Consider the following 15,698-nt stretch of genomic DNA (forward strand, 5'->3'; position numbering starts at 1 on the left):
AGATACGGGTCGGACACGGCGATTCCACTCTCGACACGGCAAAACCCAGACCCGAAATCCAAACCCGAAACCCAAACCCGAAACCCAGTTTCAAAGTTAAAGAAACCAAAAACCCTAACCCTAGTCGTCAGAAATCAAAACTTACCCAATCAATAGTTCGTCCTCGTCCTCGTCCTCGTCCTCGTCCTCGTCGTCAACTCTCAGTCTCGTCCTCGTCGTCGTCTATCATCCCCGTCAACGGTTCGTCGTCGTCGATCATCCCCATCACGTATTTTGGTCAGTCTCCGCTCTCTCTCTCTCAGTCTCTCTCTCTTTCTCTCAGTCGCTCTCTCTCTCTCTCCGATCGCTCTCTCTCTCTCTCTCTCTCTCTCTCTCCTCTCTCTCTCTCTCTCCCCAATCACGCTCTCTCTCTCTCTCTCTCTCTCTCTCTCTCTCTCTGATCGATCTCTCTCAGTCGCTCTCTCTCCCCCGATCGCTCTCTCTCTCTCTCTCCCCCGATCGCGCTCTCTCTCTCTCACTCAGTCTCTCTCTCAGTCGCTCTCTCTCTCCCCCGATCGCGCTCTCTCTCTCTCTCTCTCCGATCTCTCTCTCTTATCTTATCGCGCTCTATTCTCTCTCGCTCTCTTTTCAAAAATCACAAAAAACCCTAGAAATATTCAAAGTCACACAAACCCCCACCAAACATACTGTTTATTTTAATTATTTTAAGTTACTGTTACAGTGTTACTGTTAAGTGTTAAATATTTATTAGGGTTAATAAATATGATTTTAGTTACTGTTAAATATTAATTAGGGTTTCATTTTTTAATTTACTATTAAATATGATTTTAGTTACTATTTTACTATTATTAATCTTTAGTTACTGTTAATTATGATTTTAGTTACTGTTTTACTATTATTAATTTTTTAATTTATTGTTATTGCTATTGTATATTAACTAGTTACAACTTGAACTTTATTCTATTGTATTTTGATATGCTCAAGATGAAAGTAATAAAAATTAAAATTTGGTATTATCTTCAAAATTAGTTACATAACTTACATTTGTCATTGATTATACAAGTCAATGTTACATAATAATATAACATAAAAAATTGATCTATTTTTCTATATGTTCATCTTCTCTTTCTTGTCTTCTTTAACATTATTGTCTTCAATTCTCCAAGAGATCATTGTCATCCCGACATCTTAATTCACACCTGTAACACACTTTTCTTTAGTTTCTTATTTATAACCTCCATTTTACATGACAAAAAATATGAAAATATAATAGGAATTTAATTCAATATTGATCTGTATATAATAATAATATTAAAAAATCTAGCCGTGTCGCCGTATCCTATTTTTTTGGGTTTTGCCGTGTTCGTGTCCGTGTCGTGTCCATGTCGCCGTGTCTGTGTCCGTGCTTCATAGGTAGCATTACCAAATAATAAATTTTTGTAATATGATGAATACGCTATCTTGGTGAGGTTACCTCCCACAAAAAGACAAAATTGAGATTTGTCAAATCCTCTCCAATTGAGAGGTAAGCACACTCATTTATGGGATTTGTTAAAATCCTCTCAAACTGAGAGGATTTGGCAAATTCTAAAAATTAGGCACTTTTTGTACTTTTGGGATTCAATATTCTAAAATTTTTCTTAAAACAAACATCATATATGGAACCATAAAATACAAAAAAACTCACTTTTTGATCCTAAAACTTATAATCCATATCAAATCCCAAAATTTTTGGCGAAACAAACATCCCCTATCTTTTGAGAATATCTTGAGAGTAGTCTGAGGATTTCATGTACTAGAAATGTCACATGTTTTAATCTTTAATTGATATTGACAGAATCTCGTTGAGTTTCTGATTTCCCCAAACTCAGCCAGATATTTATTTTTCTCTGAACCCCTAATCCTATTTCTCTAAGAAGAGCAAATACTTCCTATATATGATTCTTTGTTGTTGCCCAATTTAGAAATGTTAACTGAGACTGTTTCATATTGCATCAAGCAATCATCAATACCCCTGTTAGGGAACATATTCAGAATATGCTAATGGCATCTAGAGATACATGTTGAGAATATATTGATAATATTATGAGGATTTCATGCACTAGAAGCATCACATACTTTGATCTTTGTATTTATAAATTATAGAGACTGGCAGGCTCTGCTTATGTTTCTGATTTCAAACTTAGCAGATTATTTTCCTCCAAACCCCTAACTCTATTCCCTAAAGAAGAGCCAACCCTAGCACCGAACATTCATGTGCTATAGCCATACAGGATCAAATGCTTACTATTACTAATGTACGATTTTTCATTGTTACCCAATTTGGAAATTTTTATCATGAGATTGTTTCATATTTCGTCGATGAATCATCAATGCACCTGCACCTGTGATGGAATATATTAGGAACATGCTAATGTCATGTAGGGATATATGTTGAGAACACCTCGAGAATTATTCATGAAACCTGAAGATTTTATGTACTAGAAGTATCCCATATTTTAATCATTGTATTATAAATAATAGAGATTGACAGGCTCATCTAGTTAGTGATTTCCCTTATAGTTGAAGACTGATATGTTTCTCCAAAACCCTAGCCCTATTTCCCTAAAAAAGAATGACCGTAGTACCTAACATTCACATGTACTGGGATCAAATACTTGCAGGTACAAGCATGTGGGTCCATGGTGACAGAAGAGCAGCCCCACGCCATGCTGATACCCATGGAGTACTTCCTCATGGGCTATGGGCTGTACAGGCCGAGCCAGCTCAGCACCAGCCCACGGAGCCCATTAAGCCCATCTTGCATATCACCGGAGTTATTCTCACCTGAGAGCATGGGGTTAAAGCTAAAGCCTATTAAGACGAGAATCTCTCTTCAAGTCTGAAACTTTTGCGAGCATACACTAGTTTTAGTAGTAGTGTAAAATTCTAGGTGTACAATTCTTGGGGGGTTGTAGATACAAAAAAAAAAGAGGAGATTGTGAGATTCTTGTATTGTATTCATTCATTTGTAGTCAGCACTCTTTATGTAAAGCTTTCATTGTTTATAGTTGGCCTAGTGACTATAATAATGATGATGACAATCATGTGATTGTGCTTTTCTGCTCGCCTTCAGTTGAGTAATCGTGAGGAGTTTGTTGGTTGCTGATTGGCATTTGATTTATAGTATTTTTGCTAATAATTAGCTCAGTAGGTGCAGTATGTTCTTAGTATCTTGCTTTGTGTACACCTGCGGCGTGCGTTGGACGTACCCAAAAGGGGCTTGGGTGGGTGTTGGTGGATACGAGTTGTAAGCCATTGTTTGGTTCTGTAGTGTATGGGCGTAATTATTATGGTATGATGTGTAGAGAGCATGGTGTTTAGCGGGAATATTATAATTTGCGGGTGGTACTATCTTGACTGTTCTTTTATGAGACCACTAGTCTGGAAATGGCATGTATATATGCTGCAGGCTGCTGGTGACCCCCACCCTCCCTCTCCCCCTCCCCCTCCTTTACTAATTGGAATGTGTTAGGTCATGTTGCTCTCGTCTCTATTTGTTTCACAAAGTTGAATGAAATTCCTGACGATGGATGTATCAGTTTCTTCACTTGCTCTTTACCTTTTCTAGTGAGGATTAGGATGGTCTTTGTAAGTTATTATGACGATATCCTTTCTAATCCATAATCTTACTTGGTCAGAAATTTGCACTAGCTCCGACCAGCTCCGCCCCGTACTTCTCTCCCCTCCGGCCACCTCCTCAATGCCCCGCCCCTCAGCCCACAGCACTGTCTGAAGCCCGCAGCTTCGTCAGCAAATCGCGGATCGCACCGCGCTCTGCTCCCAGTACCACACCCTCCATGCCACGCGCCTCGCAGCGCGCTCCCTGCGCCCCCTTTGGCAATATGCGCCCTTAGCCCCTGCAAGCCACCCTCCTTCCAGCCCTCCTCTTCCCCCCTCCTCTCCGCTCCTCCTTCAATCGTCACTAGACGCGCTCGCGTTGTAGACCTGGGAAATCAACAACCGCATCACCTTCTCGTGCCCCTAGAACTAGTACCGCCCAACCCTCTGCTTCCTGCCCCCTCCAACGACCGACAAAACAGCCCACCTCCCGTGCGTGACCTCACTCAACCGTAGTTCGCTGCCCCTATCCCCTACACCGCCACCCAACCCCTTGAGATCCGCTATGCTGAATCTCGCTCAGAACCCAGTCGACCAGCTGCTCCTTCTTCTTTCCAATAAGCGATGATGCGCCAACCTCCCAACCGGCCTCTCTGGCTATCCAAACTCCCGACAGCCCCGTTAAACCGTCGCCGACGTTGCCGTTCAAATGAGTCTGACGATGCGCTACGCGCGTCGCCGAATCAGTAAACAACAAACAGCGGCATCACTGCCTCATCCACAGGCCCTTGGCCTCGCTGGCAAGATCTCGTTCCTCAAATCTGAATTTTTAGATCTGTTATGAATTATATGCATATATTGTAGTGTGTATCTATGATAATATGCACGGGTTATTTGACGAATGATATTAAATACTAACAAATAAATAATACTATGATAAATAGTATTTTGTTAAGATATGAGTTATTTTTAAGAAAAAGAAATATTTTAAATACTATTTTAGAATAATTATAATAAATTAAAAGAATTTATTTTGGTAAAAGAATTATTTTAGAATAATTTTATGAGAAGTTTAGAGATCTGAATAGTAAGATACTGATGAAATCGATCTGCATGCATATGTATATTTAAGTTACTGCTACAACAACTGTTCACAAACACCGTACTGTTCATAGGTGCTGTTTATGATTTATAATTCTTAAATTTTAATTATGTGATATGTCATGATATTATTGCACATGATCAGTTGCATCTATTATTTCTTATTGTGATTGAGAACCGTTAGTAGTTCATGATCTTAGTGGCCTTGCGTGTCATGTACAAGACCTAGAGATATATGTTGTGTTGACTTAATAAAACAAGTTGGGATGGAAAAGGCTTGGTTCATGTAATCGGATATGGTTGTTGATGTATCTTCCAGGCTCGCACCAGTGTCTTGTTTCGGCTTGGGGTTAGTCTGTTGGGCCAGTGAATTAGTTCTTCACGTGGTCAGTGAAATCATTTCATCACCCGAGTTCTGCTTGAGTTCGGACCAGGACGAAATTAGATTGCGTGTAGTTCTCTCTCATCTTATTTCGTGGGTTTGGATGCACGTAGAGGATTTGTGAACAGTCAGTTATCTGATGATATGAGCGTTGATTCTATGTGAGAAGTGGACCAGTGATCTATTATAGGATGGCTAGTTACATGACCTCGTTACTTGGATGATTATTCTGATCGTTATACTATAGTAGTGGATTGCATCTAGATTGTTAGAATTCCAGCTGCATGCTTCTATTGTTATTGATGTTATTGTATTGATCGTTTGACCGTTTCTATTCTTCCTTGTGGGATCTTGCTGTGTGTCATGCACGCTGACGTACTCCTTTTCTCTTGGGATGTACGTCAGATTTAGAGGATGGACATGTTTAGTTCGGAGTCGTACAGGAGCCAGAGTATTCTCAGTAGGAGTGTTTTTCAGACAGAGTAGAAGAACAAGTCGAAGCTTAATTATCTCTTTTAGTTAGTTGATGGCCCTAGTTTACTTTTGTAGTACTTTTCATTCCCGTTAAACGATGTAGTTTATATTTCTTTAGTATTTTAGTTGGATAGTTTTGTATAAGGGCATGCTTGGCCCAAATATTATGTTTGGGATTATATTTTAGTTGTGATATGGATCATTTTGTTCTGAGTTGTTTATTATATTCTTGCTAACTGTGATCGGGAACCTGTGACTCCATATTATATTACTTGGCGCTTAGCATATTAGATTGAGCAGAAGGGGTCTAGTACTTATTTCTCCTCAGTCTAATACGTCATTGGCTTGTTCACGTTCCGATCCCCTGGTATTTTGGGAAGCAGGGCGTGACAGGTGTTTTTGGTGGCCCATGCAGGTTCGGTCCCGAGTTCCCACTAGTGAGAATATAACGGATAATTTAGACGCATATCATTATTTCATCCGTAAGACTATACTTAAGTCCTTATCATATTATCTCGATAAATTATATTTTGATCCTTACCTTATCACGTTTTGACTCTGGAGCTCCCAACTATTTCTTGTCTCGTTGTTTCATAACTACACACTCTCTTCCTATAACTTCTCTTTCCTCGTGCTGTTATATTATTTAATGTATCACACAGTGTTATATTGTATGTTTTTTATTAGACTATGTTACTTATACATTTTTAATTATTCAAATCATATTCATTAAGTGTTTTGCATTGCTCTAGACTTCACATATACATCACATAGCATATATGTTTAGATTATTTTCCTCTGTTTAATTATACTTTTACATATCTACATTGTGTATGTGTGTGTTTTTTCTGTCATACCATCTATCATTTATTTATGTTCTAGATTATTGTATATTGTTTATATTTTTTAGTGATATACATTAATAAGTTCATGATTTTAATATTCTACATATGTATTACATTCTTATTCTCTATTTATTCAACTCACAATATTTTCAGTACATAGTTTTCTTATCAGTCAGTTTTGTTTTATTTAGGTTGTTTTAGTATGTTCACAGGGGTTTCGTTATTTCTAAGAGCAATGTATTTCTATTTTGATATTCAAGAAATTATTCATATTATTAGGTTTGGAGTTTGAGTTACTAATTATATAGGTTTTTGTTACATTATCTCATATCATTAGCTATTATTCTTTTATAACTAATATAAAAGATAACTCTAAATAGCGTTGTGGGTATGTATGATATTTACTCATGGGTTGTTAATATTATATTTGCATATTTATTATTTGTTTGCTTCATTTTCGATATAAATTATTTTGTCATTTGTGACAATATACATTGTATACGCATGTTGTTTTTCAGTATTTATTTTATGGTATTTTTAGATTTTTATGTCCTTTTATTGTGTCATTGTTAGTTGTTCATTCTCTATTCATTATTTTTAGTTACTTTGTGTTGTGTTTTACTTTTTCATTCTTTTTATACTTACTATTCTCTTTTTCATTATACTGTATTCACATATATTATTATATTTATGATATATATTATTTTCATTCATCATTTCTAGTATTAACTTTGTCTAATCGTGTTATGTTTCTTGTATTGTCAGTGTTTATGTTCACATGTCATCAATCATTCATGGTATGTTTATCTAAAATATATCGGTGTTTTTATTATACGAATTTATGCTAAATGTATTTATATGATTTTGATTACTATGCAATATATTGCTACATTTGAATTGATTTTATACAGTAATGATTATTATTGTTATATCTTGTTTATATTTATTTTTTATCTTATGAATATTACTAATATTTCTGATTTATCATATTATTTATCGAATATATAATTATGTCCTTTTAAATATGTTTTATATAATATGTTTATTTTGAATTGCTTGTTAGATCTTATGTCTATTATATCATATAATATTTTTGTGACTATTTTTATCATAATTTATCTTGTTAGCATGATTAGACTATAAATATTCAGACTTTTTATATGCTTATTATTATGTACTAGTGTGAACACCGTGCAAAGCACGACATATTTTTTCCCCACTACAGTAATCTCGGTTTTAACTGCTATAGTAATTTTTTGAATTGCTACAGTATCACGCCTCTGCCACAGCATTCCCGTGTGCTGTAGTAATTTTTTAAAAAAGCTACGATGTCCAGTTTCATGCTTGCTACAGTAACAAAGCTACTATAGCATTAATGTAGCATGAATAGTGAATCTTGAGTTCTCCCATTTGTATAGAGGAGTAGATGTGTTTTTATTTTTAACGCTTATTATACATGATAATTATATTTGCTATACACATCATATGTTTCTAAATCTTATTTATCTTTTTTGCTTTGATATCTTTTGTTTTTATGTTTTGATTTTATTTGTGTTTCTTTGAACCTGTCTATGATTTTGCCTTATTTACTTTGTGCTATATAATTGTTTGTATGCTAATAATTATTATGTATCATTTTATTATGTTATTGATTATTATTATGATTTGCCTTTGTTTGTTTATATATATGTATTGATGTGTTTCTATCTATGTTTATTTCTTATACTTAATGCTATTTTTAATTGTGATTATGTATGTTATGTATACCTTATGATAATCCTTATTGTCCTTCTACCTGATTTGTTCTACATTCTTATCTTATATCTTGTACTTTTCTAGTAATATTGCGTGTTTCATTTGTTTATGACTCTTTGAATATTAATATTATTTATTTGGATATATGTATTTTTGTACTTTCATTGTTTATTATCATCATGTTCTATCCTTATTGTTTGTTATTATTTGATTATTATATCTATGCTTCTTTACATGCGTTTATGTTTTTGACTGCTTTAAACATATGTTGCTATAATACTATATTTGAACCTTTTTAACATAATTACAAATTTTTATTTTTCAGAATTTATATCTTATATGTCTTATTTGGTTGAATGTGATTTGCTGATTGTATTCATGTGTTTTTTTTGTAATTAAACTTTTTTATATATCTTAAATGTCTATTCTACTAACTGATTGTAAGAAATTCCTATTGTGATTTTATATATTTTTTGTTATTTTCATGTCTCTTTATATTGTCTATTATGTTTGTTTAAACTATATGTATGTTTGATTCTTTACTATTTTGTTTTGCTTACATACTCTTCAAATATTTTTTTTTTGCTTTTGCTTGTATATGATTCATCTGTTATTTGTATTGTGTTTTATATTTTTGTGTTTTATCATCTGCTTACGTATGAGTGATTTATATTTTGTTGAGATCTTTTTATCTTTTATCTTTTTTATACTCTTATTTTAATTATTTATATTGTTGAAATGATATGCTTTATCATATATTCTTGTAATTGACAATTGTTTAAATTATGTATTTATACTTCAAATTATATTTTGTATGTTATATATTTATTATATTGTACCAATTCTGTGTTGTTGATTATATTTTAACACTTTGATGTGTTGTCTTATGATACTATATCAATAATATCATGTTAATATTATATTTTTCTATGATTGTATATTTACTGTTGACTTCTATGCTATTATACTATGTTTGACTGATACTTATATTTTTGTCTGTGCCTAGATGTTTGTGTTATTTTATAATTTGATACGTATCAACTATTTTATTTACAATATACATGCTTCTTTATGCCTGTGCAATCTCTTTTAAATATGTGTTCACTCTCTTTATGTTATACTTACCTCATTCTTATTATATATACTACATACCAGACTTTCTTATGACATTGATTTGCTTTATATGTATGCATTGATTGTTCACTTCTGATTATTATTATTACTCTGATATATACACACCGTGAATGAACGTGATACTTTGTGTGCTGTATTTTTCTTTTGAATTATTCTCTATTGTGTCTTGTATAACTTATAATATATTATGTCACACACATACATATCTTTTCTTTTGAATTATTCTCTATTGTGTCTTGTATAACTTATAATATATTATGTCACACACATACATATCTATTTTCTCATTCAACATTTGCTCACATCTTGTATAACTTATAATATATTATGTCACACACATACATATCTATTTTCTCATTCAACATTTGCTCACATATTTGTCATGATGTGTTATGACCTTATGTTACATATATTCCCTTGATGATTGCATGTTTTTTACTTCTGCTTTATCATTATTCCTGCTTATTTTATATCTTCTGACTATACATTATTGATCTATACTATATACCTTTTACTATAATCTGTTATCATCATATTCTGCTTGTTTGGCTTTGTATTTGACTTGCCCATATAACTTATATTTGATATTGATATATAATGTATTCTCATAACATGGTTCATGTCTTATATATACAATATGTGAATTTACATTCACATTTATCTCATCTTCTTTATTTATAGAATATTATATCTAAATGATGCTTTGTATAGATTGTTTTTATTACTTTCCTATTTGTTTACTATAAATGTTTTATATTAACTCTATGTGGTTAAGTATTATTTTGTGTCTATTGTGATAACCTAGTTTTTTTATTATAGCGAATTGTATATTTATATTCATATATCTCTAGTGTTTTTATCATAACGAATTGTATAATTATATTATGATAACTTAGTGTTTGTGTGTCTGTATTTTGATTGTGTTTGACTAACTATAATTTTCTCACGCTCTGCTTATGGATATACAATTGAATTCTTCTCTATATGTGTTGAGTTTAGTCTCTCATTCCATATCTCTGTCCATGGGTCTTTGTGCATCACCCTTATTTTAATTCTGAGGACGGAATTTATTTTAAGGTGGATAGAATATAATGAGCATAAAATTTTTGATATTAATTTGAATAAAATTTCTGATATATTAAATATTAAATTATTATTTTTTGAAAAGATCATTTAATTTTCTAGTGTTTCCCTCTCTTACCTGTAAACAATCAGCCTCTCTCTCTAATCTCTCATCTCTCCTCCCTACCCCACTTTCCTAAATCCCTCCTCAATTTCCGCTTCCCCCTCCCTCGTGTTTCCCCCTCTCCTCTTCAGAAGAACCCCACACACTCTCCCTCTCACCATCTCTCTCTCTCTCTCTCTCTCTCTCTCTCTCTCTCTCTCTCTCCACTCCAACCGCAACTCCAGGCCTGCACCCTCGAGCCACGACGACACCAACCGCCACGTTCCAACCCGCTACTGTGCCTTCCAACCACCAACACCAAACTTACGACCAGACTCCGCCACCTACTTCTCTCTCCTTCGCCACCCAAGCTCCGTTCAGCACTAGCATCACGCCATGCGCTGCTCTACTCTCTCCACACCTCTATCCCATCGTCCTCCAGCGCCTCCCTGCCGCACCTTGCCCTTGCAGCTGCCTCATCCAGCCCTCACTAAATTCCCCTCCTCTTCCGCTCCCATGCACGGCAGTTCACGAAGAGCCGTCCGTCCTTCGACAACACAACTGCTACCTGTTCCCCAGACAAGCCACCTAACTCCTCTGCTCCTCTCTCACGGCCGACAACAACCAACCTCACCTCGCTTCTCACTACCTCGTGCCCCTCCCCCTACACCAGCTGCCTAACCCCCTGAGATCGCGCTACCTGAATGCAATCAAACTCCAGACAACTCTGCCTCTTCTTTCCAAAACAGCGAGCCGGCTAGCCTCCAACTCCTCTTCATGCTATCCAACTCCGACAGCCCCTTAACCATCATCGACACCGCCGTCCAAATCAGCTCGACGATCTGCTACGCGCATCCCCGAATCAGCAAGCAACAAACAACATCATCGCTACCTCATCCACAGGCCCTTGGCCTCGCTAGCAAGATCTCGTTCCTCAAATCTAAATCTTTAGATCTGTTATGAATTATATGCATATATTGTAGCGTGTATCTGTGATAATCTGCACGGGTTATTTGATGAATGATATTAAATAGTAATAAATAATAATACTATGATAAATAGTATTCTGTAAAGATAAAAATTATTTTCAAGAAAAATAAATATTTTAAATGCTATTTTAGAATAATTATAATAAATTAAAAGAATTTATTTTGATAAAAAATCATTTTAGAATTATTTTATGAGAAGTTTAGAGATCTAAATAGCAATATATTGATGAAATCAGTCTGCATGCATATGATTAAAGTTATTGCTCATAGACACTGTTCACACACACTGTACTGCTCATAGTTAATGTTTATGATTTATATTTCTTAGATTTAATTATGTGATGTGCCATGATATTATTACACATGATCAGTTGCATCTATTATTTCTTGTTGTGATTGAGAGCTGTTAGTAGTTCATGACCTTAGTGGCCTTGCGTGTCATGTACAAGACCTGGAGACATATATTGTGTTGACTTAGAAAAACAAAAAGAGTTGGGATGGGAAAGTCTTGGTTCATTTGATTGGATATGGTTGTTGATGTATCTTCCAGGCTCGCACTAGTGTCTTGTTTCGGCCTGGGGTTAGTCTATTAGGCCAATGAATTGTTTCTTCATGTAGTTAGTGAAATCGTTTCATCACCCGAGTTCTGCTTGAGTTCGGACCAGGCCGAAATCTGATTGCATGTAGTCCTCTCTCTGCTTGTTTCGTGGGATTAGATGCACGTAGAGGATTTGTGAATAGTTAGTTATCCGATGATATGAGTGTTAACTCTTTGTAAGATGTGGACCAGTGATCTGTTAGAGGATGGCTAGTTACATTGCCTCGTTACTTGGATGATTATTTTGATCGTTATACTGTAGTAGTGGATTGCATCTAGATTGTTATAATTCCAACTGCATGCTTCTATTGTTATTACTGTTATTACATTGGTTGTTCGACCGTTTCTATTCTTCCTTGTGGGATCTTACCGTGTGTCATGCACGCTGACGTACTCTTTTTCTCTCGGGATGTACGTCAGATTTTAGAGGATAGACAGGTTCAGTTTGGAGTCGTACAGGAGGCAGAGTATTCTCAGTAGGAGTGCTTTACAGATAGAGTAGAAGAACAAGTCGAAGATTAGTTATCTCTTTTAGTTAGTTGGTGGCCCTAGGTTACTTTTGCAGTACTTTCCATTCTCGTTGAGTGATGTATTTTATATTTCTTCTATTTTAGTTGGACAGTTTTGTATAAAGGCATGCTTGGCCTGAATATTATGTCTGGGATGATATTTCAGTTGTTATATGGATCATTTTGTTCTGAGTTGTTTATTATATTCTTGCTAACTGTTATCGGGGACCTGTGACTTTGCATTATATTGCTTGATGCTTAGCGTATTAGATTGAGCAGAAGGGGTCTAGTACTTATTTCTCCTTAGTCTATTATGTCGTGAGCTTGTTCACGTTCTGATCCCCTAGTATTTTGGGAAGCGGTGCGTGACATCTACAGTTAATAAGAGTATTAGAAGTGGCTAAGAATGGTCTTTCTAAGATGACAGATATCTGTCCTTTTGGATTGGAAACAGTTTGTGTTTCTAAGTCTACTAAATCTACTGGAAAAATAAAATCCTCAATCTTAAACAAAACATCATTTATCTCACCCATGGGGACTTTGACAGATCTATCAGCTAACTACAACGTGCATTTGGTTGGTTTCAGTTCACCTACACCTAGTTGCTGGTAGACTGAATAAGGAAGCAGATTGACACTAGCCCCTAAGTCTAAAAACACCTTATCAATGTAGGTATTACTAATGACACTTGAAATGACGGGACAACTTGAATATTTACGTTTCAAAGATATGGGCTATAAGAGCATATCATTGATATTAGCATTCAAAAAGACTTTATTTGGAATATTTATTCTTCTCTTCTTAGTGTATAAATCTATTAAAAATTTTGTATAAGACGGGATTTGTTCAATTACATCTAAGAGTGGAATGTTGACTTGAACCTGTTTGAAAGTTTCTAGGATCTTTTACTCCTGAGGGGAGTGTTTCCTAGACCTGAGTCTATCTGGAAAGGGAGTAACTAGTTTAAACCTATCAAAATTAGGTTCAGGTTCGGGTTCTTGGTTATCAGAAAGGGGTGATTTCTGAATCGAGTTATCAGAAGGTGAAGGAATTTATTTTGGTTCAAGAGTTGGAAGTGTTCTAACTTGATTATCGACCTGCCTTCCTAACCGTAGTGAATGGATTGCATTCATTTGAGCTTCTTAGGATGAGTTAGATCTTGTGTCCTTATGGTTGCCCACGAGTTGACTCAGAAATTTTGCTTTCTCTCTTTCACTCATGGCACTAGCTAGTTGACCAAGTTGGGTTTCTAATCTAGCTATGGATTGAGTGTTGGAGTTGAGTATTTGTCCGTTTGATTGCATAAAGGAATTCAAAGTATTGGATGTTTGAGTCAACATACTTGTGGTTTGTGTGGATGCCTTAATTATGGTTTCCAAACATTTATCATGACCTGAATTCAGAGGAGTGTGATTTGTAGTTTGATGATGAGGAGACTGATTTGAATATGACAGATTTGGTTGTTGAAAATTTGTGTGAGAACTGAAAGGAGCTGTGTTTCCCTTAGGAAATTATTGGTTTGAAGAGGGAGTGATGTTTTGATTTCCGGAGTAGTTTCCCTGATTTCGTGCAAAGTTTGGGTGATTTCTCCAACCTAGATTGTAGATTAGAGAAAATAGATCATTCACAAAATGCTGGAATACATCGTTAACCTGTCCTAGTGGCTGAGTGTTTCCTAAGAGATGACATTTCTTTAAAACATGAGATGGAGAAAGACATTTGTGACAAATTGAGGTAGAAACTTGATTTATTTGAGCTGGGCTCGTTCTTTGATTTCTAGAGTTTCTAACCTATGCATGGTTATAGCCATCTTTGCTTTAGAGGCTATGTTCGTCTCTAGGGATAGCCCACTGGACTTGGGTTGGGGAACTGATGAAAGTCAATCATCACAGTGTTCCCATTGCATGGTTTTCTTAGATAAACTCTCTAAAAATTCCAAAGCTTCTTTAGCATTTTTCTTTATGAAATCCCCTTGACATATTGATTCTAAGAATTTTTTGAAGAATAATTCAATCCTTCATAGGTGATTTGGCATAAACACCATTTCTCAAGACTGTGGTGAGGACATTAGATAAGGAGATTCTTAAATCTATCAAAATACTTTCAGAATGGCTCCTTCGGGACAATTTTAAAATTTTGAATGCTATTTCTTAGCTTAATCATTTTATAAAATTTTCTTTAGAAAAACAGTGGCAAATTCATCCCAAGTTGAAATAGAATTTGTGGGTAAACTATACAACTATTTCTTGGCTTTTTTCCTTCAGAGCAAATGGAATAAATCTAATCTTGATCGCATTCTCAGGTAGTTCCCTAATCTTAATCATAAGAGAAAATGTTATATCCTTCTTTAAAAGTAAATAACTTGAGTTAGAGCTTTTTTCCCCTCTTATAATAAAAATACAAAATAAGGGTATGGAGTTTTTTAGTGTAAAATCCTGTAAATTTGAATATTTTATGATAAATAATGATAAATATGTTATATAGTGAAAAATAATATATTTTGAGGTTTGAGTATGATAAGAATTGATTTGAGATCAATTCAATATATATTTGTGAAAATATGAGTGCAAATGCACAAAACATGCATAAAGGCTAAAAGAGTAAAAATCTGGGAATAATGACCAGTTATGAGTTTCTATATTTTGCATACCGATGCAGTCAAAATCTGAAAAAGTATAAACGACCAAGTAGATCTCTTCAACAACTTTCCAACAAATCTTAGATCACATTATTCCGAGGTTGGATGAGAAAGTTACATCCAAAATACCGAATGTTGTTTTTCTAGTCAGACTAGGTTTCCTGGTTCGGGTCAAACATATTTGTTTTGGGTTTTCCTCTATAAATACATGTATTTTTCATGAAAATTCCTTTTTTTATCATATCTATGAACCCTATCAGCCTACCTCTCCCCTCAAAAACCCTAGATTTTTTCTTATGAGTTTGGAGAGCTTTGTGAAGCAAAACACCGACACGAGGGCGAGATCATCGACGTGTGGCGAACGAGAACGGGTTCTTTATTCTTGTGGATTACTTGATATTTGTTTCAGAGGCTTCCACATGATATTAAGGAAAGATCACTTACTGTAGGGTGAAAATTTGATTCTTCCGAAGAAAGGAGTTTCGTTTGTATTTATAAGAAAGCTTAT

At 34.8% G+C, this 15,698-nt stretch overlaps 1 protein-coding gene across 1 annotated transcript in view; it reads left to right on the forward strand.

The window, feature by feature from the left end:
- Window positions 1-3,110, forward strand: part of LOC109826467 (pollen-specific protein SF21-like) — a 5,981-nt gene extending 2,871 nt beyond the window's left edge. Inside the window, exon 11 of the mRNA XM_020393500.1 lies at window positions 2,664-3,110. Within this exon, the coding sequence (XP_020249089.1) occupies window positions 2,664-2,885 (222 nt within the window). The 3' untranslated portion in view covers window positions 2,886-3,110. The remainder of the gene's footprint in view (window positions 1-2,663) is intronic.

The sequence above is a fragment of the Asparagus officinalis genome, chromosome 1 (genome assembly GCF_001876935.1).
Source record: "Asparagus officinalis chromosome 1, Aspof.V1, whole genome shotgun sequence".
Lineage (NCBI taxonomy): Eukaryota > Viridiplantae > Streptophyta > Magnoliopsida > Asparagales > Asparagaceae > Asparagus > Asparagus officinalis.